Genomic DNA, 24,631 nt, shown 5'->3' on the forward strand with positions numbered 1-24,631 from the left:
TAATATTATACCCACTATTTGTGTTTAGATTCAATTATATCCCTAGAAAAGTGAATTATGTAAATGTTGTAGAAATTAGTTTCAACATTTGATGAGCTATTTTTTGGAGTAGATCATCAATTCTATCCCAGACATTTGTATTCTAACTTTAAGAAGAGATTTTTAAAACTCAAACTAAAGCGCTCATGATGTGTAATTAACAGCATGATAACATTGAATCACTTTTACAAATGTTAGGGATACAAATAGGACGATTTAAATGTTAGGGACACAAATAGAATTTATCCAAAACGTTGGGACAAAAACGATACTTTACTCTAATAATTATTATGTTATTGTTACTCAAAATTTGCTACTAAAAATAATTTTTTTTGTAATATGTATGTGAGATTTTACCATTGATATCACGGAACTCCTAAGAATACTCTTTTATAATATATAATGTGGATTTTTCGTTTTTAGGATTAGCTTTTAAAATTGAATAAGACTTAATTTAATACGGAATTATAATTTATCAACTATTTAGTGCTAAAGAGTATTAGAAGACAATTTTCACTCTTTTATATAATAATGTTAAAGAGTTAAACTCACTCGTTTTTTAACGGATAACATTAAGACAATGTTTATTTAAATAAAATAACTAGAATTATACATATTGGAAGATAATTGTGGATTTCAGGATTCAACCTTGCAAAAATTGGAGGCGAAAATTAAGAGGGATAGCATACAAATATACCTTGAAAAAGCATTATACTTTGGAGTAGGAATAAACTAATAAAGTGAATAAATTGAAAACAACACGATGAGATTCCTGCTTATATATTCTCAATTTTAAAATTAAAACATTTTGGATCCTCCACCAGAGTTTTTCTGACCAAGTTACATATTCTCTGCCGCCTAGTTGTTTCTCAATATAGTCAACACCAAATTAGATCTGAAATGACGAAAGAATTTCAAAAGATTTCAATAATAAATAAGAATAATTCCTCAAGCTAGGCTGAAATCACTTAAAAGAATTATTATTACTATTATTATTATTTTCTATCAATCAACCTTGGATCATATTCAAAGTACCATATCAAAAAATGGAGATGACGATGGAACATGCTAACGAGTGGAAAGGAAAACATCATTATAAAGCTACTGATTCTACCCCTAAACATTTGGCTTTGTCCGCTCTTAATTATATTTCATTCTTTTTTTTTTTGTTACGATTATTCGAATTCAAAAAGTTTTGACAGTGAAGCAAAATATATATAACATAATAATAATAATTTAAGTTTAGTTAATATGTGTCTTAAAGATACATGACAAACTTATTATTAGTAGAATATTTTAAATTTTTTCATTTGATAACTGTAAAATAAATACATTAAAAACTTAAATTTTTTGTATTTTTAATAAAAAAAATTCTCAATTTTTAATCTTATAATATGTGCCTTTAGAACACAAGATAAATAAATTCTAATAATTTTTATAATAAAAATTTTATATTGCATGAAAATCAGCTATAAAATTATTCATTAACTATTATGTATTTGTGTATAAATATATTTATTGTTTAATTCATTTTCAATATATATTTTGTATTTCAATATGTATTCCAGATAGTTATTTTTTATGTATATATAGCATAATTATTATTATAATTATATTTTATTATTATAAAATATTATTAGTCTTCAAAATATATAATTTACAAATTAAAATATTAAAATAATAATTTAAATAATAATATATAATTTATAATTCTATTTTTTAAGTTTCATATTTTTTAAAAAACTGAATAATTTTTTTTAATACAATCAAAATGTCTCTTTTATATATCACCAAACAGTTATTAAAAATTCACTTCTCATACAATCAAAAGTTAAATCTCACTGATATCTATAGTTAGAAAATTTTGTTCAACTAATGTAGTTGCTATAGAAAAAACTAAAATTAATTTAAAAAAAAAAAGATAAATAATATCTTTTGAGTTCATTTTTAAGAAAGAACACCAATCTTATTTAAATTGAGAATTGATCATTCTAATAAACATCTAATATAAAATTCTTAAACTGACTATTAAGTACCAAAAGTTGAGTAAAAAATTATTGTGAGGTCAAATTCAATAATTTAATAGGAGCAAATAAATATTATTATTATATATTATTCAAAAAAATTTTCAAATTGTAGTGAAAACGTTTGCCCCACTACACAATATATAAATCCGTCCCTGACTTGAACAGTGTCACTACTCACTAACACTTAATGGTGCTTCGGTTGCCATGAAGGATCAATTTTTGAACGTTAACCTTGTGAATTTGTAAATATTTACTTGCTCTTAATTTTGATTAGCGTGGCTTTATATTTGTTATGCAGGTTTTTAGGTTTTATCAATTAAAGACCATCAAAACCATGGTTAGTGATCTAGATTTTGAGAGTAAAACCAATTTTGTTTAGAAATGCATCAAAATTTTCGATTTAATAACAATTCCGCGAGATAACTAATAAGGGTATAGCAAACATCAAACTAACGAATATTTTAAAATTGTACTTCATATTAATTAATTGTTATTAATTATTAATTATTAATTGCAGTTATATAAATTTAGCTGTTTAGCTTAGGAATTGTTTATCTATTTCATTTAACAATAAAAAAGAAGACAAAGATAATGCATAATGTTGCATAATCATAAATATACATGCAAAAATACTAGTAAATTGAATGATCGATAATGTTAACTTGTAAATTGTATAAACGAAATAACACTTTTCAGAGTTCAAAGTGTTTTAAAACATAACCTAGAACTTTCACAGAATTTCGAAGGGTCTGGAATAGGAAAGGAAATAATTTTTCAAAGTAAAATAGTGAAAAGACTTTGTAGAAATATAAATTGGAGAAACATAAATAAAGAACAAATGAAAGAAAAGATTGGAAGGAACCCTACTAAAATTAAGATACTTTTAATTTGTGTTTTTTATTTATCTAAAAACAAAAAAATATAAAAAATAATAAAAATAAAAACCAAATGCATCCCTAATTTTTCTTTCAGCGTAGTAGTTAATATTGTTTTCCTACCTAGTAGGACTTGCATCGTGTTTTGGGAGAATTAGAATCCAAAGCGGTATACCTCACTATATTGTATGGTAGAAACTCAGGTATAGTCGACTTTACGTGAAGTTAATATTTGAGAGCCGTTAAATGATTTGATTGATTTGACTAAATTTTCATCTAACGACTCTCAGATATCATATTCACGTGAAGTCGACTTCACCTGAGTTTTCACCGTATTGTATATAATTTAGCCTTACAATTAGCATCATGATTAGTTTCAGAGATTATTGAAACATAAATCAAGCAATTAAGAAAAACAAAATACACTAGAAAACTCTTAAGTAATTTAATACATTAAAAGTACTAAAAAATTTAAAATTTTCTATAAGCAGCATCTTAGTCCACTTTTCACGATCCAATTTGATAGTCAAAGCCAACAAACATAACCACCCTAAAATTTTATAACGACGACCAAGAAAACTGTAACGAAGAAAAAAAAAATAGAAATGATAGATCAAATGTGTAGGTCGAATAAATGTGATATACAAAATTGTGATTTTGGAAGGATTATATCCCAATCACGTAGAACATGGGGGTCCCAAACACATATCATGTTTCTATGTTTCATCCGCGTGTTAAATGATAAACAGACAAAGAAAACAGTTAGGAACAAATCTCCTAGGAAATGATCAAAGGTAGAGATCATGTTCCCCTTGATTTAATTTAATTTAATTTAATATTTTAAATAGAGATTGGGTTCCGTACAGGCCCTCTTACCCTTCTTTTCATTTATATAGTAATCTATGGCTACTGGTGGTGAAGCACAAGCATTACTGTAGGGTCGATACCAAACAGTAACATCTGTGGTAAGGTCATGTCTCTTCTTCATTAGCTACCACATGGAGCAAGAAATTAAATTAGGGTTGACGACAATCAACCTTCAAATGTGGTTAGGGTTAAACAAATCAATGACAGCAATTAGGCAGCATGTTATTGTTGAACAAAGAGAATATATATATATATATATTAGTTAAGGAGATTAATTATTCAATTTAAAGAATACTCTATTGGAACGAAATATTATCATTTTTATTTTTGATAATATGTAATGTTTTACAATAGCAATACTAAAAGAATAAAATAAGATTTTTTAAATATAACTAAATTATTAGTTCAAAATATAAATCAAGAATTTGTCAAGTGATTAACGACTATGGAAAATCAAATGTCTTATTATTTTCAAGTTACATTAAAAATTTTTATTAGCTAGTCAAGCTGAATTAAATATGCATCAATTTATTAGTATTTATTTTAAGATTTATTTATATTTATGTTTTTATTATTTTAGACCCAATTATGAGTTGATCCATTTTATTTTAGTAAACTTATGAGTTATAATTTTAAAATTAAGAGGTATAAAAATTTTTAAATTTTGTAGCCATTTTTTCTAATATTTTATAAATATATTTTTTTTTAGTTTTTAAAAAAAATTGAGTGTAAATTAGAGAGGTAGAATAATTTTCTTAAGTGTTGCATTAAAAAATCAAATTAAAATAGAGTAAATCCTATTCTTTAATTTTTATTTTATCCTAGATTCTTTTTGTATCAAGTAATATAATTAAAACAGAACTAACATCTATTTTTGTCTTTTGTATATCATCTTGTTTTATTTACTAACTAATTTATTATAAAATTATTTAATCTAAAAATTTTAAATAATAGATAAAAATAATTATATATTTAATATGTCAATTCAGGCAAAAACTTTTTTTTTCAAAATGTGAATTGTCTACATGTCTTTTCTTTCTTTTTTTGTTTGCTTCTTTTGGAGAAACATTGATTGAATTATAATTTTTTTTTAATCATAAAATTTTTTGTCATTTTATGAAATTATTTATCTAAAAAATCTAAGCTAATTAATATTAATATTTTACTAGTTGCATTTTTAATTACTATACACTAATAGCATAAATGTGTTTTTGATTGTCATCTAATAATCTAATTATATATTTATATTTAAGATAATAAATAATTAATTAAATACTTTTATTGATGAAATAGTATATCTCGATTACATTAAAACATTTGCGTAAATTTTCTTTTACCGCTCAACCTAGTTATACAAATTAAATGGAGTCTCTACACTATTTGAGAATTTATTGTGTATTCCGAGCGTAAATAAATAATCTTGTTCTGTATTATTTATTTTGTTAATTTAAAATTAGTTTTTATTAATACTTTTAAAACTTAAATTAAAAATATAATAAAATAGATAATTAATCAGAATAAGAACACTAATTTATACTCAAAATACTTAAAGGATTTCTCACATTACTCTCATTAAAAAAATTGATTACGACAGATGGCATGTTGACCACCCATGATTAGAAAATAAGAAACAAGTATCCATGGTGTGGCTCGAGGAATGTTTATGGGATCGATTACTTAATTAACTACATTTTATTCTATGAAATGCATACTTATTCCTCTTCCTTTGTTTCTAGTATACTTTTGTGTCTCTGATTACCTTGTTAAACATTACGAAGGTTAATAATAATGGGCATTATTATATAAAAAGTCATAGTTAGTTGGCCATGATTAGACACATTAGTGTCTACGTTTTTGTCATAGATCGATAACTTAAATTGACCTAAGTTGTTGCAAAGGCTAAGATAGAAAAAGTATGATATTTTTAAGCTAGTAAAGCCTACATGTTCTCCCGGTTGGCGACATAAGTTAGGCTATACCTTAACCTATGTAAATGTATATAAAATGTTGGGTGAATAACCCACATAAAAATATTAGTTGCACTTGCACATCTAAAATTCTAAATAGGTATATAATTAAAATACCTGTTGAATTTAAGAATAAGGATAAAAATGTGCGAAAAGCCGAAAACCATATTCTAATAGGTAATGTTTGTTTTGAGGTACTGAGATAGAGAGTAGAAGACTGAGATTTAGTATCATGTTTGTTGGTTCAGAGATTGATACTAAAATTTCTGTCTCTGTCTTCAAAATTTTAGTATTTCAGTACCTCCAAAAAGTGAGGACACAGGAGACTGAAATTTTAATAACATTTTATATATAAAATACCCTCATTTCAATTAATTAATTCCAATTTTACCATTTGTACAAATTAAATTAGAGCTTCATTTTTGTTTCAATTTCTATCTCCCACTTTACACCAAACAAAATACTGAGATTTATTTCAGTCTCTGTCTCTAAGTATTTGTCTCTTAATTAGTATCAGTCTTTTAGTCTCTGTCTCTCTACCAAACACTACCATAGATAGTGATATAGTAGACAAAAAATAAAACATCTATTTAAATACACAAATATATAATTCATGAAAAGTATAAGAAATTATTTTTTAATTATTAGTCACATTGGCCAATTTTAATATTTAGGTTTATAATTTAAAATTTAAATTTTAAAATAAACAAAATATATAATTTAAAAAAATTTAACTAATGTTAATTGAAAAATTAATTATCTAATATTACTCATAATTCTTCTATACAAATAAAGAATAAAGAATGTCAAGGAGGCATTACATTTGCATATATTTATTAGGGTGCTCTTTTGCCACGCCACCTACAACAAGAAGACAGAATTGGAAATCGTCACAGTAAATAATTATTCCTCACAAACTCCCTAGTGTCCTTGCCAAAGACCTGCATGACCATGATCTACTTATATAGTAACCAAGCTTGAAAAAAATTGAGGGAGGCCAAATAATTTAACATGTAAACTATATATAATAAAATTTAAGATTTAGTTAATATGTGTCTTGAAAGTATATATTAAGATTATCATTGATAAAATTTTTAAATATTTTATTTTAATAAATACACAATAAATATATTAAAAGTTTAATTTTTATTAATTATTTTATAAAAAAATTAATTAATAATTTTAACATGTGTCCTTAGAGCATTTTTAAACACATATATATTAACTAAACTCTAAGATTTAATTAAAATTAATTGTACATGTTAATTTTAAAAAAAGCATTTTTTTCTTAAAAAAGTTAAAATATTTTAATCTTTTTTCAATATTAGAAATTAGATTTTAACAATTATAAAGTTATCAAAAATATTAAATATGTAAAAAAATTATAACTAGTAGAATAATATTAATATTTTCAACAGATGTTGTACTTTTTATCCAAATAAAAGTTTTAGAAGATATCTATATATGTATAAACAATAATAAAATTAGTGTAGGAGAAAAGAATAAATTTTGATATTGCAATGTCATGCACAAATTTTCAACATGCTTGAGCCAAGTATAAATTTTGAGGTTTGAACATTTTGAAGAAGAAAAGATAAAAGAAAATTAAAAAGGTCAAAATGGTAGTATATTGTATATAGATAAACAGCTTGAGTATTGTAGTGGATATATAGTCCACTGTATATTGAATATTTAGAGATCCATAAAAAAAAAAAAAAAAAAAAACTTTTTCTTATTCTCTCTGTAAGAGAAAACAATGAAAAAAAAATGCTTGAAACGGATATTTAAATCCGCATTCACATATTTCCAAGTGTCCTAAATGCCAACAAATGATCAATTCAACTAAAGAACAAATTTGTCAATATAATTTTAAGTTTTGAGTAAAAAGGTTTGGAGCTATGGCCCCATTGTCCAAATTAAACCAATCTCCGCTACTGGATCTACATATGTATAATTGAGTAAATTATATTAACCTTTAACCCTCTATGATTTGGTAACATACACTATATTTATTATTCTCTTCTCTATTTCCTAAACTTTTTCTTAGATAAGATTAGTAGTGTTATAATTACAAGAGAGTCCGCTAGGGAGACAATGAACTATTTGTATAATGTGTACAATTGACTATTGAGTTACAAAATGAACATCTCACATACTATTTAGAATAACCATTCGGATTTTGCCAAGGATCGAACTCTTGACCTTTCGGATCTAGCACTCTAATACCATGTCATGATACCACTCATCTCAAAAGCTTCCACTGTTGAGAAAAGGTAACACTAATAGTAGTTATATCTCTAATACTCCCTAAACCTCCATTATACACATTGTATAAATATTTTATTGACTCCTCATACTTTTCCATTACAAAAACATCTAATGTAATGTTGTATTTATAAAATACAAGAAATTCAGTATACTATTACTTAAAAAGTCACCACAAACTTGATCAAACACTACTAAAATATATTGCTGTAATTTGTCCTAAGCATCTCTGTAATTATTATTATTAGATAAAAACTCATATGTAGTTATTTTTACGTGAAGTTGCTAGTTAAGAACTGTTAGATAATAATTTAGCCAAATATATCAAATTATCTAACGATTCTCAATTAATAATTTCACGTGAAAACAACCTCTCTTTTATTATTATTAGGCTAATAAAACATGTTAAACACAATAATGTAACGAAAAATATATGTTAAACTAGTTGTGATTATAATTAGTTAGGTGGGCGGTGGGATACAGCTTTGGATGTTGGGGGGTTGCATGGCAAAGGAAGGAGACAAACACAGAGATCAAGTTGGTATTGAATGTACCTGTGAAGGAGTGGCCTCGTTTATGTGATGTATGTATATATGCAATGTATTGTAAGGTCATAGAGATTTGAGAGACTATGCAATGAGAGCCTGGGTTCATCTATCAATAGGACCTGTCATTTCTCACATTTAATTTAATCAATTTAATTTGCTATACATATAATTTTGTTACTTTATTTTTTAGCAGTTTGTAAGGTAAGACTCCGACACAAGGGTGCGGCCCTGGCTGGAACATTTGCCCATTTTTGTAGTGTACCGTGTTTCCTTCTTCACCTTTTTATCTCTTTTATTTAACCTATTTTTCCCATCTAGCTGTATTTGTATCTAATTGTGAATTTTCATATAAATTTTCTGAAGTGACCTTTCATGTGAATGCATCTAATTCTTATCACTACACGTGGTCACTAAATTCAACATATGCATTCATATATATAGTTCCAATAATATTATGTAGTGTTATAATTATATGAACCCCCTTCCCATACCCGGACTCACTTTCACAAACCATAATCCCCACTCTCTTTACTCTTTTAAATGTAATGATGAGCTCCCCCACTTTTTCTATTCTTATATATACGTGGATTTAAGATGCATGCACCTACTAGATATTAAATTAAAAAAAATTTGGGTTTTCATCATTGTGTAAAAATATTTTATTAAGATATTTGATTATCTATTGATTTGTTTAAAAGGTCTTATAAATACATAAATTTAATGGAACACTATGTAAAATTTAATCTTTTGCAAATCGAACAAGTTGTTAAATCATTAAAGTTAGATATCCAAGGAGTTTAAAGATTTTACTGGAATTAAATCATATCGGTTATGATAATATTTATGTATGAAATATATTTTATAAAAAAATAATTTTTATTTTATTATTTTAAACACCAATTTAATAACTTTCAATCGCATTACGTTACCAATAGCATTTCTACCAATTTCTGTCGACTCTTATTTATAATTGTGTTTAATGAAGTGTCTTTGTAGATGTGTCTAATAAAAGTGTCTTTTTTATGACTGTATTTAATAAAAATATCTTTATAAATATATTTTTTAGATATGTATTTTTATATATATGTTTAAAATATAATAATTAATTATTATTAACAATAAATTAAAAGATAATATGTTAATATTCTATACTTTTCCAATAACTTTTAACTAGTTTGTTCATAACCGAATTTTTACCGGAAACTAATTAGTTTGGTAGCCGATTCCTAGTTTATCCAATTGAGTTGGCTAGTTTAATCTGGTCGAATTTTTAAAATTATTATAAAATTTTTTACGGTATCAATTTATCAAAATTATTAAACTTAATAATAATTTGATGGGTAAAGTATTAAATAAATTCTCTACGTTTGACCGTAATCTTATTTTTGGTCTTTAAAATTTAAAGTATCCTATTTAAATCAAAAAAAGTTTTATTTAGTTTCAATGTAATTCTACCGTGAGATCAAAGTTAAAAAATTAACGAAATGTCCTACATGACAGCAGTACAAGAACAAAGTCGATAATAAAAAAATAAGTACAAATTTTAGAGACATAAAATCAATGTGGATGCATTACTATATTTATTTATCAATTTTTTATAATTTAAATAAAATATTTTCCATAAAACTAAGGAGAATAATAAATAAATGTATTGATGTATTCACAATTTGATTTTGTGCCTTTGGAACTTGTATTATTCTTCAGATTGTTGACTTTATTCTTATACTATTGTCATATAAGATATTTTTTTAATTATTTAACTTTGACCTCATAGTGGTACTAAATTGATGCTAAATGAAATTTTTTTTGAGGAATGTTAGGGGCCAGCAACTTTTATGATTTGTAGCCATTAAATAGCCATCAATGATGATTTTAATGGTGTGAGATTGGTGTAAGATTTCATCAAATGACTCACTTTTTTTTGCTGGTTACATGCTGGCCAGAATTTAACAAAGTTGTTGGCCCCTAAACTTTTCTATTTTTTTTTAATTTAAATAAGATACTTTAAATTTTAAAGACTAAAATAGAATTATGCTCAAACGTAAGAGATCAATTTAATACTTTACTCTAATTTTATTGATTCCTAAAGTTTAACTTATTTATTTAAATTAAAAACTTAGATATAATTATTTTTATGTGAAAATAATTTAATCAAATATATTAAATTATTTAAAAAAATTTTACTACTAACTTCACGTAAATTTATAATATATTGACGGTAAATAATTAAGATAAAAAAAAATCTACAATGGGGAGGAGTCACCGACAGCATGGGACAGATGTGCGAAGCGTGTTGGCAGTTTTCACTTTCAGTCGTCGCCACCAAAGATTAGTGTCTCTGCGCTACAAAGATTTTGGTGGATTTTGCTGCTGCTTAGGGATGGCAAAAATCCCCAACGGGGCGGGTATCCGCGGGGATTTACCCGTCACGGGGCGGATATGGGGACGATTTTGTACCCGCGGGGACGGGGGACGGGGCCCCGTATATTAAACGGGGCGGGGACGGGGATAGAGGTCCCCGCCCCGTGGAGACCCGTTTAAACTCCGTTTATGTAAAAAGACTAGAATACCCCATTTGTGTGTACTATGATTTTGTTAAGTATTTGTTATAATTATTGAGTTAGGTTAAGTATAATTTATATGATTATAATTAAGCATTTGTTATCATCTTCATTATCTTTGTTTGCTTTTTCTGTTATAATTACTGTGATTTGGATAAGCATTTGTTATAATTATTCTGAAATTTTTATTATTTTACTGATTTTGAATTTTTGGTTAAGCATTTGAGTGCTATACATGTAATTCATAATATTGAAGTAGATATTGATGAAAGTAAAATATTAAATTATATACAATACACTATTTTTTTAATTTTTTTCTAATTTTTTTTAATTTTTATTATTTTTTATAAAAATCCGTGGATATCCGCGGAGACCCGGGTCCCCGGCGGATACGGGGCCCCCGTTACCCGTTACGGGGACGGAGCGGGGACGGGGACGGATAATGGAGACGGGGGCGGGGGGCGGGGGGCATGTCCCCGCCTCCATGGGGACCCGTTGCCATCCCTACTGCTGCTAGCTAGTGCCTTGCCCTTGTTGTCAACTTTCCCATCCCAATTTACCATAATACCCACCATTCATGTTCATGCCAATTTGCCAATGCTAGGATAAGAACAAAACATAATTGATAATTCACATACCACAAACCCTACTGCCACGTCATCGTGCACCATTCACCATCACATCATCATCATCAACCCACATCCATGCATGCATGTCATCGATCATCTCATGCCCATCATCATATCTATCTTCACATAGCACCATTACCAAGTGACGTAACGCAACACAAACACGATATACGCGTGCATATAATAATGCATAAGATTAGTGATGATAACCAAATATACATGAATTGTACTGATTTTAATCACAAAAAGGATTTTCAATATTATTTGGGCTTAGCTATGAAATCAAATCAGAGAATCCATTCTCCAACCCACTTTGGTGGGTGATATTCAACAGAATTCCCACTACGCTTCTTCTGTATACGCATTAGAAGGTTTTGTTTTGTTCTAACATCATCATTCGATTCTCTCAATCATGAGAAACCTATAAATTATTAATTATATCTAGAGAAAATTTTATTTTCTTCTCTTAAAAGATACTAAAATGACACTCTATTTTTTTTAATTTGTAAAAATATACATTTTTTTCCTGTAACTTTTAAAAAATATTTTTTTAATTAATTTTATTCATTTTTCAAAAAAAAAAATAAATTATTTTTTTATAAAAATACTCTTTAACAAAAATTTTATTTTTTTGTCATTAAATTTTGCTTATCAAAATACTCTTTAATAAATTATTTTTTTATTAATTAAATTATATTTTTACCAAAATATATAAAAAAATAATTAAATTATTTTTTTAAGATACCCTTCAATAATTCTTTAATTATTAAATTGTGATTTTACCAAAATTTTCGTTAACAATTATAATTATATTTTACTAATAATTTTTCGATATCAATATATATTATTTTAACATTAAATAAAACAAACTTGGTAAGATTATTTTTCGATGTCAATATATATTAATTGTTATACATATTAACAGTGGTAAGATTTTTTTATTTAATGTTAAAATAATATATATTGATATCGAAAAATTAATAGTAAATATAAAAATAATTATTAACAAAAATTTTGATAAAATCACAATTTAATAATTAAAATATTATTGAAGGGTATCTTAAAAAAATTTAATTATTAATTTTTTAAAAAAATATTTTGATAAAAATACAATTTAATCAATAAAAAATAATTTATTAAAGGATATTTTGATAAATAAAATTTAATGAGAAAAAAATAAAATTTTTGCTAAAGGGTATTTTTGTAAAAAATAATTTATTTTTTCTTGAAAAATGGATAAAATTAGCATTAGTTAACACAAAAAATTTAAAATGGATTAAAAAAATAGGTTTTTTAAAAGTTTTAAGGGGAAAAATGTATATTTTACAAATAGAGTGGAGGAGAGTGTCATTTTAGCATCTCTTAGAAGAAGAGAGTGGAATTTTCCCTTATATCTATTATCTATTATATATTACTAATTTTACAACAAAAATATGTCACATATCACTCTGTCGTTACAATTGAAATTAAATATTTTCTTCTAAAATTAAAGAGTTCTTTTCTTTTCCCTCTTTCTTTCTCTATCTTTTTTATTTCTTCACCCACTCTATCTTTTTTATATATCATTATCAATGACTATTGACTAATTCTAAATTTGACCATCAAAATATGTAATATGGCATTCTCTAATTACACTTAGATTAAATTAAGATATTAAAATTGATATTAGAATATAACTATATTATATATTACTAACTAAGTTAATAACAAAAATGTATCACATGACACTCTCTTGTTAAAATTGAGAGGAAATATTTTTTTCCAAAATTAATAAACTTCCTTCCTACATTCTCTTATCTATCTCTCTCTTTTTTCTATTTCTTTCTATCCTTTCCACTCTATATATAATTTATAATCTATATTTTATATTAATAATTTGACAAATCAAAATGTGTCACTAAATCTTTTTTCATTACAATTAAAATAAATTTTTTCTTTCCAAAATAAACAAATTCCCTCTCTCATTCTTCTTATTTATCTTTCTCTCTCTTTTCTCTCATTCTCTATTTTTCTCTACCTTTCCGTTCTACACAAAATAAAATTAACAAGATAATATATTCAAATTAAAAATATTATTATTATATACATATTTTTTTTATTTAATTTTAAATTTTTACTGCTTATCTTTTTCATCTATATTTTTACTTCTCTTTCTTCAAATATTTATTACATATAATTTGAAAAGAATACTAATGTTGTGATTAAAAGTTAGAATCAAGATTTAATTGTTTAAAAAAAATTGAGTTAATTTTATAACTTAATATAAATTTTTTTATGCTAATATCTAATTATATTTTTATATATAGATAGAAAAATATTATTTTTAAATAACAAGCATAAAAATTAATTATTTTTATTTGTGCAACAGACTTAACACCTAATCAAATGTAAAAATTAATTATTGGTAAAGAATTAAATTCTTTCACATGAAAATAATAACTAAAAATCTTATTATTTAATTTTTTTTATCTACGCAGACTCGAGTCTTCTTAACCAATAGGAACTTTTGTCGCCTATGACTTTTTTGTAAAAGTAATTTGATTTTATAAATTTTTTGTGCCATAATCTATAATGTCATAACAAAATCGACATAATTTTAAAAAATTTATATTCTCGTAATGTTATTACAAGTAAAAATATTATTTCATAACAAAAACAACCACCATAAGAAGGATCAACTAGCTATACCATAGTATATTTTTGTCAAATTGCTCGAGCTTTTAATATAATAATACTCATGCATCAAAGGGGAACCTCAAGATCTCTAAGAACTTTAGTTAATTTGTCACATATTGGCATTTCTTTTTCTTTTAATGGGACTACGCCGATTACATATTGCAAATATTAGGTATCTTTATTTATTTATTTATTTCTCTTTTGTATGTTTCTGATTACTTAGTGGCTAAACTTGAAACGTCGCCATTTTAAAAGGATGGAACTCGAAAAGGTGAGTGGTAGGCCACCATTGCCCATGTTGCTTGATATTTAATTAAGAAAAATAAAAATGTATGGCAAAACGGGAAGGAAGAAAGAAAACAAAAGAAGAAGAAAATCCTGTATATTTTTCTTTTCCATCACGACTTTGATATCAACCCTTTTTAAAATTGACAATCAAATTCATAAGATAATAGATTCTAGTGCATATATTGATGATGCGAGTTAGATGGTCCCCATGGTGTTGTTTCACGATATCGGATTATATGCCAAATGTCCCATAAACAAGAAGATATCAGGATTTAGATGTGTTAACCTTGTCTCCAATTATTATCTCGCACTTTGCTTCCATATCCTCACAAAGGAGAGTGTATTCACGCTCCTATCAAGATAAATAATTATCTACTCCTTCTATTCCTAAATGTCAGTTAGTCGTTTATAGTCATGATATGCTAAGATTTTTTTTATAAAATCTCTCTAAATATTCTAAAATAATGGAGTTAAAGGACTAAAATATCCCACTATTTCATTGATGAATGATAACCCAAAGATACAGAAACAAACGAAGCATGTTTATAAAAAATAGAAAGAAAAAATAGAATGAACTTTCTATTTTTGGTATAAAGTTTTTCAATAATCGTACCAATCAATTTGAGAAAAAAAAAAAAAAAAAACTGTCCAAAGAACTCACACTTAGACAAAAGAATGTTCAAAAGTTAATTTGTAGATTAAATTAAAAGAAACATTACTTTTTTCCAATTATATATCTATCAAATAAATTAAAGGTTCTTTTATTAATGATGTAAAAGATCACAAGACAAGAATAGAGTGTTATGATTTATGAATATTATGGGATCAATATCTAAAAAAATAATTTACATTAAAGGTGAAAATTCAAGTGAAGTTGACTTCATGTGAAGTTGATATCTGAGAGCCGTTAAATGAAAATTTAGTCAAATCAGTCAAATTATCTAACGGCTCTCAGGTATCAACGTCGACTGCACATGAGTTTTCACCTACATTAAAATATCAATATTTGAAAAAGAACTTTATAAAATTTTGGACCCTCCTACCATATGAGTTAGTTTTTGTAGTGATGATTCTTTCAAGATTTGGTAACTTATTACATAGAGCTAAGTATTTTGTAGATATATTTATATTCTTTAATATCAATGCTCACTAAATAATATTTTAAGGGATAATTACTATAATATTTTAAGTGACACTTAAAAGTGCATAATAATAATAATAATAATAATAATAATAATAATAATAATAATTTATGAGAATCTAACGGGTTGATTGATTTGTTTTTTTTTTTTTTTTTGATAAAAATAAAAATAAGGCATGAAAATAGTTTTTTTTAAAATAAATAAAATAAATATTTTATTTATTGAAATAGGTAATTTGTAGCGTTTTTATTGATTTAAGTTGTCTTATCTCATTTAGTGTGTAAACAAAATAAGACACGTTTTTTGTTGCACGTATTACGTTTGTAAACAGTTATTTAAGTAAAAACGAGATAAGTAAAGTAACGCAAATAAGTAAAAATATTATAAATTATTTATTTCAGTAAATAAAATATTTATTTATTTAAAAAAATTCTATAAAAATATGAGTGATTAAACATTTTAAAATTATTTTCAATGAAAATATTTTCAAGAAAATAAAACAAAATTAAAACCGCTATTTTCATGTTTTCAGTATTAATTTTTGAAAATGTTTTCAACCCAAAATTAAGGTGTTTAGGTTTGGGATAAATGTTTGAATCTTGTCACATTCACCCAAGTGTACTTCCATGCTAATTCTTTTCCTCCCTTTTCTACCGTAAGTTCTGTTTTGTTGTCAAAATATCCATTATTTGTCTCCAGTTTATACATATATCTTCTTTTAAGAGGTGAAAATTTTTTCAATTTTTTTTAATTTCATTTGACCCTTCTGTTTTTTATTTTAGATTTGATTTTTGTTTCTCTGAACTATATAGACAAGGTAAATAAAGAAAAAGTGAAGCTCTAGTTAAAATTAAATATGTATTTATTAAATTCTTTTATTTTATTTAGCATTGAGTAATATTTTCTGAATTAATATGTATTTGTTAAATTTTTTTATTTTTGACATTTATTTTTTCATAGCCAAGACTATCTTGTTTAAAGAAAAAAAATTTGTTATGAAAATAATTTTTAAATCGACAATCAATTATAAAAGTATCGATAAAAGAATAAATGGAAACTTGAAAAATATTGACAAAAAAGTTAACTTATTTTAAACTTTTACTCTTTTAACTTTAATATTTAGTTATTCATTATTTTATTAATAAAATTATTTGTTAAAAAAATATGTTTACATCAACAAATTTTAATATTAATTAATTGATTCATATGGTGTAAATCTAAATAACCAATAACAAAATAAGTAGAATAGAATTAATTTTGGTTGCGATTTATTATTTTTTTAATGGATGTTTTTTATTGTTATATAGTGTCATACGAAATATAAATCATAGCATAATAAGATAGTAATTTATTTCATATTGATATTGTACAAAAACTAATTGTTAATTTAATAAAAAATTTAAATAACTAAAATCATACATTTAATAAAGCTATAATTTTATGATTTTAAAATATTAAAAATACATTTTAAAAATAATCTAACCAAACATATTTTTATTATTTTCGGTGCTTAGAAATGAATATTCTTATTGCAAACCAATCGCGTTTTATAAAATGTAAAAAGTTAAAAATAAAAATTATTTAAAAAAATACATTTTCTCAAATCAATCCGTCCCTAAAGCGAGCATGAAATTACACAGTAAGTTAATCTAGAAAAATAAAGAATTTAATTTTGATAACGATTGATTGTCTGTGCTAATAGTTCATGAAATTTAAATTCGAATAAAATGCATACGCTTTTGAAAAACAAGGGGCGCATCCTACAAACAAGTGGATATGTGGGAGGAAAGTAGCATAATGATACGCATAAATGATTATGGAAAGGATTAGGAAGATGTGTCATGAAGCAATTATTAAGGCAAACGAGGTTCAACCGTTGAAGTAGTATGTGAATGTGACTAGTAAGTAGTAATGACTATGTGAGGTACTGTAATATTCTAGGTGAACAAGGCACCAAACAAGGATCCACGACAATTGAGGACACTGCTATCTCTGTCCTCAAAGTTAGTTGAGTTCTATAATGTATAATGTAGACCCTTGTCCGTCACTTTCTGTTGAAGTGGGGATCTTTGTCTTTTGGATCTGGAACTCTCTTACATCTATCTCTGACCAGGTTGACCTTAATTTAAACTTGTGTATATATAAATGAGGCTAATGTTTATAATCTCACTTACCTTTCATTTTTTCCTTTTGTAAACCATTCATTATGTTTCATTAGGTTTATCTAGTCAACATCCTAAACCAATGCATGATTATCCGATCAAAAGAAACAAAACTGTACATAAAATGAAAAAAAGAACAGTTATTAAGTTTTTAAAACATCAATGCATTAAGAATTTTAGTCTTTATCTCCTTAATCAATGACACAACTCTTTTTTCAAAAAAATGATAGACTACACAACTTTACTTCATTATCTTCTTTCTTCCAACAAGAACTCAATGCTCCTAATAACGTCAGAATAGAATTAAAAAAAGTTCCCAAACAATACAGATGTTTGAGAATATAATAAATGAGTTTTAAAAAAAAAAAACAAAAAACAAAAGAACACTAACGAATAATGATAGATTGCTGACCACTCTTTTGGTGTTGGGCTTTAAAGAAAAAACACTAATGATAGATTCGGGATTCCAGACCACTCGTTTTTGGTGTTGGGAGGGTTGCCCATGATCACTCATTTGATTTTTTTCATCTACACTCCTCTCTTATAAATAAAAGCCACCTACTCCAATAAAGATGTGAGAAATATCCTCCTATAAAAAAATTTGTTTAATCACACTTTAAAAAATACTCTTAAGGATATTATCATATTAATATAGGACAAAGTGTGTATTGACAAGATAAAAAGTTGATACTTCTATATCTAATTTATTGATTAAATTAAAACTTCAAAATTTTCCATAATTGGCTGTGACATTAACAAATGACCTAGCAAACCCTTAAATTAATGAACCTACAAAACTTCAGACAACGACGAGGGATACCAATTTGGCAGTGTACATTCATAATGCAGAGGATGGGGTGACAAATTGGCCATTTTTTGCCATAATTTGGCGAGAAAAAATACATGCACTGACGCACACAAATATTATGTCAAACCACTGATCATAATTCGAACAATCGATAAACCAATGCAAAAGAAAAAGATGTATGTTCTTTTTTTCTTTTCTGTCAAACTGCATAGCCCAAATGCAAAATGTGGTGTGCTGCAAAATATATATCCCACTGAAGCTTCAAGGCTCCCACATATTCCACAATTCAACCCGATGATGGTTGAGGAATGATCCAAAAGAAAAATAAAATGAAATAAGTGCTACCTTGTTATGTTGTTCCAATAGAACTAACTAAGCAAATTTGTTCCGTTGCATCCACTTTGAAGACTACAAAAGTCAATGCAACGAAGGGACAAGTAACCAAAACGAACACATGCTTATGACTTGATTAAAATTGAATCAACACTCATTCCCAAATTTGGAGCACACAAACAAATGAAATCGTTGAGACCTAGATATGCCAAAAAAATAATCACGAATAGAAAGAAAGAATAAAAATGAAAATAGGATATTAGGTAACCTGAGTTATACAACAGGGTAACGGAGAATCTCCTTAAATCATGCTCCACCAGACTTTAAGAGGTTAGCCAAACAGAGGAGGAACAAGCATCAATGTGTATGAGTTCTGCTGCTTTCAGCATTTCTAACTGGATTGAAGTAAGGGTGGGCCTGTACATCATTAAACATTTGTTTACTCAATTTCTAGAAAATGAGTTCATGTGATGTATACAGGATGTGGCATGAAGGGTGAAATGTGTCATTGAACGTATTACAAATTTGCAGAAAATAAAGAATGCTAAAAGATTGGGCTCTTTACCATGGCTTCTTTTGCAGTGGGTCGATCTTGGTGATCATACCGCAGTAACTTGTCAACAAAGTCAATAGCCTATGAAAGCCAAGAATGTGAATCAATGGCTATACAGATATTTATCAAAGCTGGAATAATTAGAAGGCATGCTACCTCAGGAACTGCCAAGTGTTGGTTTTCTACACTAATAAACTTTGACCATGGCTTTCGAGCATACCTGTCAAAATATAAATTTTCTTAGCTCAAACTTCTGGAATTAGTAATATTTAGTACTTACAAAACAGAAGTAACATAAATAGAGAATCATAAAGCCTAGAAATTAACCTCCCAACAAGTGCTGCTAGATTTGGGTCCAACTCTATGCGGTACTTGTTCAGATACGCATTTAATTCATCAGTTCCAAGTACCTATCGCAGCAGGACAAAAACAGCTTCAAGAAGTAAACTTTTTCCAAGAGAACATATTATCAAACCAAAATTTCCATCGCTTTCAGTTTTAATAAATAAGGAGACCGTTTGCTGTATGATAGCTATGAACCAACAAAATATCCTTTCAGTTCTAAAGATACAATACAACATAATTTGGATTGACTTCACATTAAATGTTATCAATTCTCAAGGGCAAACACTGATACTTTTCGTTTCTTTACAGAAAGACAATAGTATCACAACAGAGAAAGGGGACAGATTATGGTATACATAATATAATTGAAAAAAGGAAAATATGAAAATTACGTTGGTAGTTTTCAGCTTTCAATAACAATAAAAGTTAAAAATTAGCAACATGACACATGCAAAAGCAAAGCATCGAGTAATTATCACCTAAGTAACACATAGCAAACAAAAGAATCTGGCTGACTCTGCCAAGTGAAGTTCACAATCCTTACCAACCTTAACTATTTTGGCTAGTTGATCATAGTTATCATGTCCGTAAAAGAATGGCTCCTTACGAAAAATCTGTAAAAAAACGACCCCCAATAAGCAGAACAGGAGACTGCAATCCATAAATTGGCTTTGCAATGAGAAAATGATACATCATGGTTATGGACAAGAAACAAATGTCAAGGTTACCAATGCAATGTAAGAATCAGAACTAAATCCTAAATAACAATCAAATTGCATTTTAATGAAAGTGGATAACTTACCATTCCAGCAAACATACAACCAAGACTCCATAAATCAAGAGAGTAATCATAGTCCTGAAGATCAACAAGAAGTTCAGGACCTTTGAAATATCTGCAAACAATGCAGGCATAAAGGGAAGATTTACAAAATAGCAGTTTCTCAAGAGTAAGTGATAAGTTAAATATTTCACAAAAATTACAAAATCATAATCGAATAAATCAATAAACACAAGGTGGTAGACAGGAAACTGAGTTTTCAGTGCCAAAAAGGAAAAGAGAAAAGCACTAGTCTTCGTGCACATACACAAGAGGGTGAGTGAGTTGTTAGTGACCATAATCTTGGTACTTTGTCACTGAAGCATCAAGAAGCTGAACACCGTAGTAGTTCCCAATATCCCGTTGCCTTGATTGTATTGTCTTCAGAGACTAAATATCAACTTAGTAGATACTGATATTACAAGTGCATTTAGTGAAAAAGTCTATTTTCCTGCTATGCATTATTCATAAGCAATGGAAGTGATTTTCAAAAATCAAAAGCAACTTCCTTACAAGCCACTCTACAACCTATTTCAAACCTCAATCAATTCATTCTTTTATTGCATCTATCAGAGGAGATTTTTTCTACATTTATAAATACCACAAAGGAAGCCAATAAAGAGACATAACAAACCTGGAGGCAACGCGGACATTATATTCTTTCCCAGGATGATAAAACTCTGCAAGCCCCCAATCTATTAGGCGAAGCTTCCGCTGCTCATGATCAATCATTACATTATGCGGCTTTACATCCCGATGCATGATTCCTTGAGAGTGGCAATAATCCAGTGCCTGTAAGAAAATATTCATAAAACTTAGCGGTTGCTAATGCAGTTTGACAGCAAAAAATCATAAGCTATGAAGTTTAAGAATCATAAATCAGTGGAAAAATACAGAGTAAGGAACATCATGCAGTGGAACATAGGAATGTCTATGGTAGCTTTTTGCAAGCTAACCATCCTGACTAGGCATTGATAAACACAGAAGAAATCAGCTCAGTATTAACGGTCAATGAATGACAATTATGGGGCAACATATTAGCATATATCATTTGCAATACAAACACCTGTGAAACACTATAGTTAGTGACCTAATACAACACAGCCTGTACTAATAGCTGATACTTTGGATTGCAGTAAACCAACCAAAATGAGTATGGACAGTCAGATTAATGCAGAAGAAGCTGTCAAAGAGCTATGCAGCAATGACTCAGCCACTTTCTAATATTTCACCATAAAGAAAAATACAAAAATCATAACTGAATTTTCCACAAAGCATCGGCATACATAGTGTCCAGAAATATGTCAAAACAAATAATGACTGCAAAAATAAGATATAACAGCTGAACTTAGACAACCAATAGAATATAAAACTTACCTTTAGAAGTTCATAGATATAATATCGGATATCATAATCTGACAGGGTGGGGTAGAGCACTTTAAAATCAGTGTTATTGACATATTCAAATATAAGGCTTGGGGTCTTTGATTGCTGGTCCCTAACAATGTCAAGCAGCTTTATAACATTGGGACCTCCACAGAGATTTTGCAATATTTTGATCTCCCTCTTTATCTGCAACCAGAATAACAACTTATAAGATGTACAAATTTATATACACAACCAGAGTATTGGACTATTGGAAAGGGTAACATCTTACAGGTTTGAAATTAGAAATTTAACAACAAACTAAATGAACTACTGGACCAAAGTTGGCCATTGAAGCCCCGGCACAGCATTCATTGCCATATGAGAATGGAATGAAATGAAAAAGTATACTAAAACTGAAAACAGCAGCGTTGCTTTAAATTAAAAATAGCAGTCATATTAGTTAATACAAACTGCAATTGGTGTAGGGATTGGATTCACCTTTTTCTTCTTGACGGGTTTGAGGATCTTGATGATGCATTTTTCATTATCGGTGGAGTGAACGCCCTCGAAGACCTCACTGTATTTCCCTCTTCCCACCTTCCTCACAACCTCGTAGTCATCTTGCTCCCTGCAACTCATGAACACAATTTTTTAAACCGATATTAAATAAACAAAATAGGAAATAGGAAATGAAATAAAAGTATTAATAATAATAAATATGATTATTTGTTACCCCCACTGGACGGTGAGATTTTCATAGTCCCAATATTCCTTGGGACGGACGACGTTGATATCGGCATAAATCCTGGCCTTGGAGGTGGCGCCGGGGCGGCGAGTGGACTTTCCAATCTTCTGCGCCAGGGTGTCAGGTGGTGGTGGTGGTGGAGGAGGAGGAGGATGAGAGCGGTTGCGGCGAGAGAATGAAGATGGCGCGGAGGCGGCGAAGCTGCGGAGGAGGAAAATGGAGGGGAGAGTGGGGAAAGAGGAGGAAGAAGAAGAAGGAAGATGAAGATGGTGGTAAGTGCGGAAAAGAGAAAGGAAAGTGTCGCGGGAGAAGGTGGAAGATTGGAATTGGAAGGGCCTTATGGCCATCAAAAAATCAAAATCAAAATCAAATCAATACAAATCGGGAATGGCATAAATGTTGCAGCTAAAAAGCATTTTCATGATATTCCAAACTCAAACCCTCCTCTTCTCTTTCTTCCACTTTTGTTTTTCAGTTTAAAAACTTAATATTTCCAAAAAAAAAAATTAGAAATGATATTCGAGCCTCGAGGAGATTGTTTGAACTTTGAATTGCATTTTGAAAACAAAGGAGATTGTTCTTGTAATCTTGTTCACGTAGCAATATTTTTTCATAAATAATTATTAAAATTTATTTTTATTCCAAGTGGTAAAATTATTCAAATATTTTATTTATGTTTTATAAAAAATTTAGATGACTTATAAGTAAATACCAAAAATCAGGAGGATTTTTTTAAATAAATAAAATATTTTATTTATCAAAATATATAATTTATAGTATTTATACGAAAATATACCGTATCTTTTATCTCGTTATAGTGTAAAAAAAATTAGAGTACACATATTTCATTAAGTGTGTATATGTGGTGTGTAACAGCCTTAAACGAGATACGTGCACTATTATTTCATTTACAATATAAATAAGATAAGAATAGAGGGGGTCTTTTTTTTATATGGATTAAAGCCTGGTGATATTCAACGTAATGGATGCATGGAGAAAATTTTCCCTACTATGATGACAGGCGTAAAACGTAAGATGCGTTTTACTTTTGGCCTGTTTTGGTTTTTTTTGTTGTGCAGGAAAGGAAAGAAACGTGACCTGCGTTTTAGTTGGTGCAGGATTTTCAAAATTTTTTTAAATTGGTTTTAATTCAAACGCCTGCATTTTGTGTTGGGCCAAATTAATTTTTTTTATGTAATAACAAAACGCAATCTGCGTTGCAGGGCCAAATTAATTTTTTTTATGTAATAACAAAACGCAATCTGCGTTTTGTGCTGAGGGCCACCTCTTTTTTTTGAAAAACGCAGGTTGCGTCTGTTGAAAAAAAAAATATTTTCCTGAAGAGACCTGCCTATAAATACGAAGCACTCCTCAGCGCAACGGCCTCACTCCCATTCTACTCATCATTCTTCTCTTTCAAATACATATGTTGTAGTTGTTAGTTTTTTTTTTTTTTTTGCAGTTAGCTGTGTCAAAAAAATCGGAGTACGTGAGGTTGAAGTTATGGAAAATATTGCAAATTTGCGAGTATATTATAACGGTGAAGTTATACCAAACACACATGAAGGAGTGACTTTTGTTTGTGAATGTCCGTTATCATTTGTTGTTCCATGTAC

General features: G+C 27.7%; 1 protein-coding gene across 1 annotated transcript; it reads right to left on the bottom strand.

Annotated features, from left to right (window-relative positions):
- Positions 1–19,163: 19,163 nt before the first annotated feature.
- Positions 19,164–23,619, bottom strand: LOC112748357 (casein kinase II subunit alpha-2). Its single transcript, XM_025796586.3, has 10 exons — positions 23,004–23,619; positions 22,769–22,898; positions 22,280–22,474; positions 21,537–21,694; positions 20,888–20,978; positions 20,634–20,699; positions 20,068–20,150; positions 19,897–19,960; positions 19,753–19,821; positions 19,164–19,604 (listed from the first exon to the last, which is right to left on the bottom strand). Exons 1-10 carry the CDS (start codon positions 23,360–23,362, stop codon positions 19,545–19,547), a joined length of 1,275 nt encoding a protein of 424 aa, XP_025652371.1. The 5' UTR covers positions 23,363–23,619; the 3' UTR covers positions 19,164–19,544.
- Positions 23,620–24,631: the final 1,012 nt, after the last annotated feature.

The sequence above is a fragment of the Arachis hypogaea genome, chromosome 15 (genome assembly GCF_003086295.3).
Source record: "Arachis hypogaea cultivar Tifrunner chromosome 15, arahy.Tifrunner.gnm2.J5K5, whole genome shotgun sequence".
Classification (NCBI taxonomy): Eukaryota; Viridiplantae; Streptophyta; class Magnoliopsida; order Fabales; family Fabaceae; genus Arachis; species Arachis hypogaea.

Excerpts from the sequence above, each read along its gene's own strand:
- LOC112748357 (XM_025796586.3), bottom strand. The coding sequence starts at position 23,362 with ATGGCCATAAGGCCCTTCCAATTCCAATCTTCCACCTTCTCCCGCGAC. Across the intron at positions 20,151-20,633 it reads AACTAGCCAAAATAGTTAAG|GTACTTGGAACTGATGAATT; the intron begins GTTGGTAAGGAT and ends CTGCTGCGATAG. Across the intron at positions 19,822-19,896 it reads AACACTTGGCAGTTCCTGAG|GCTATTGACTTTGTTGACAA; the intron begins GTAGCATGCCTT and ends TGGCTTTCATAG.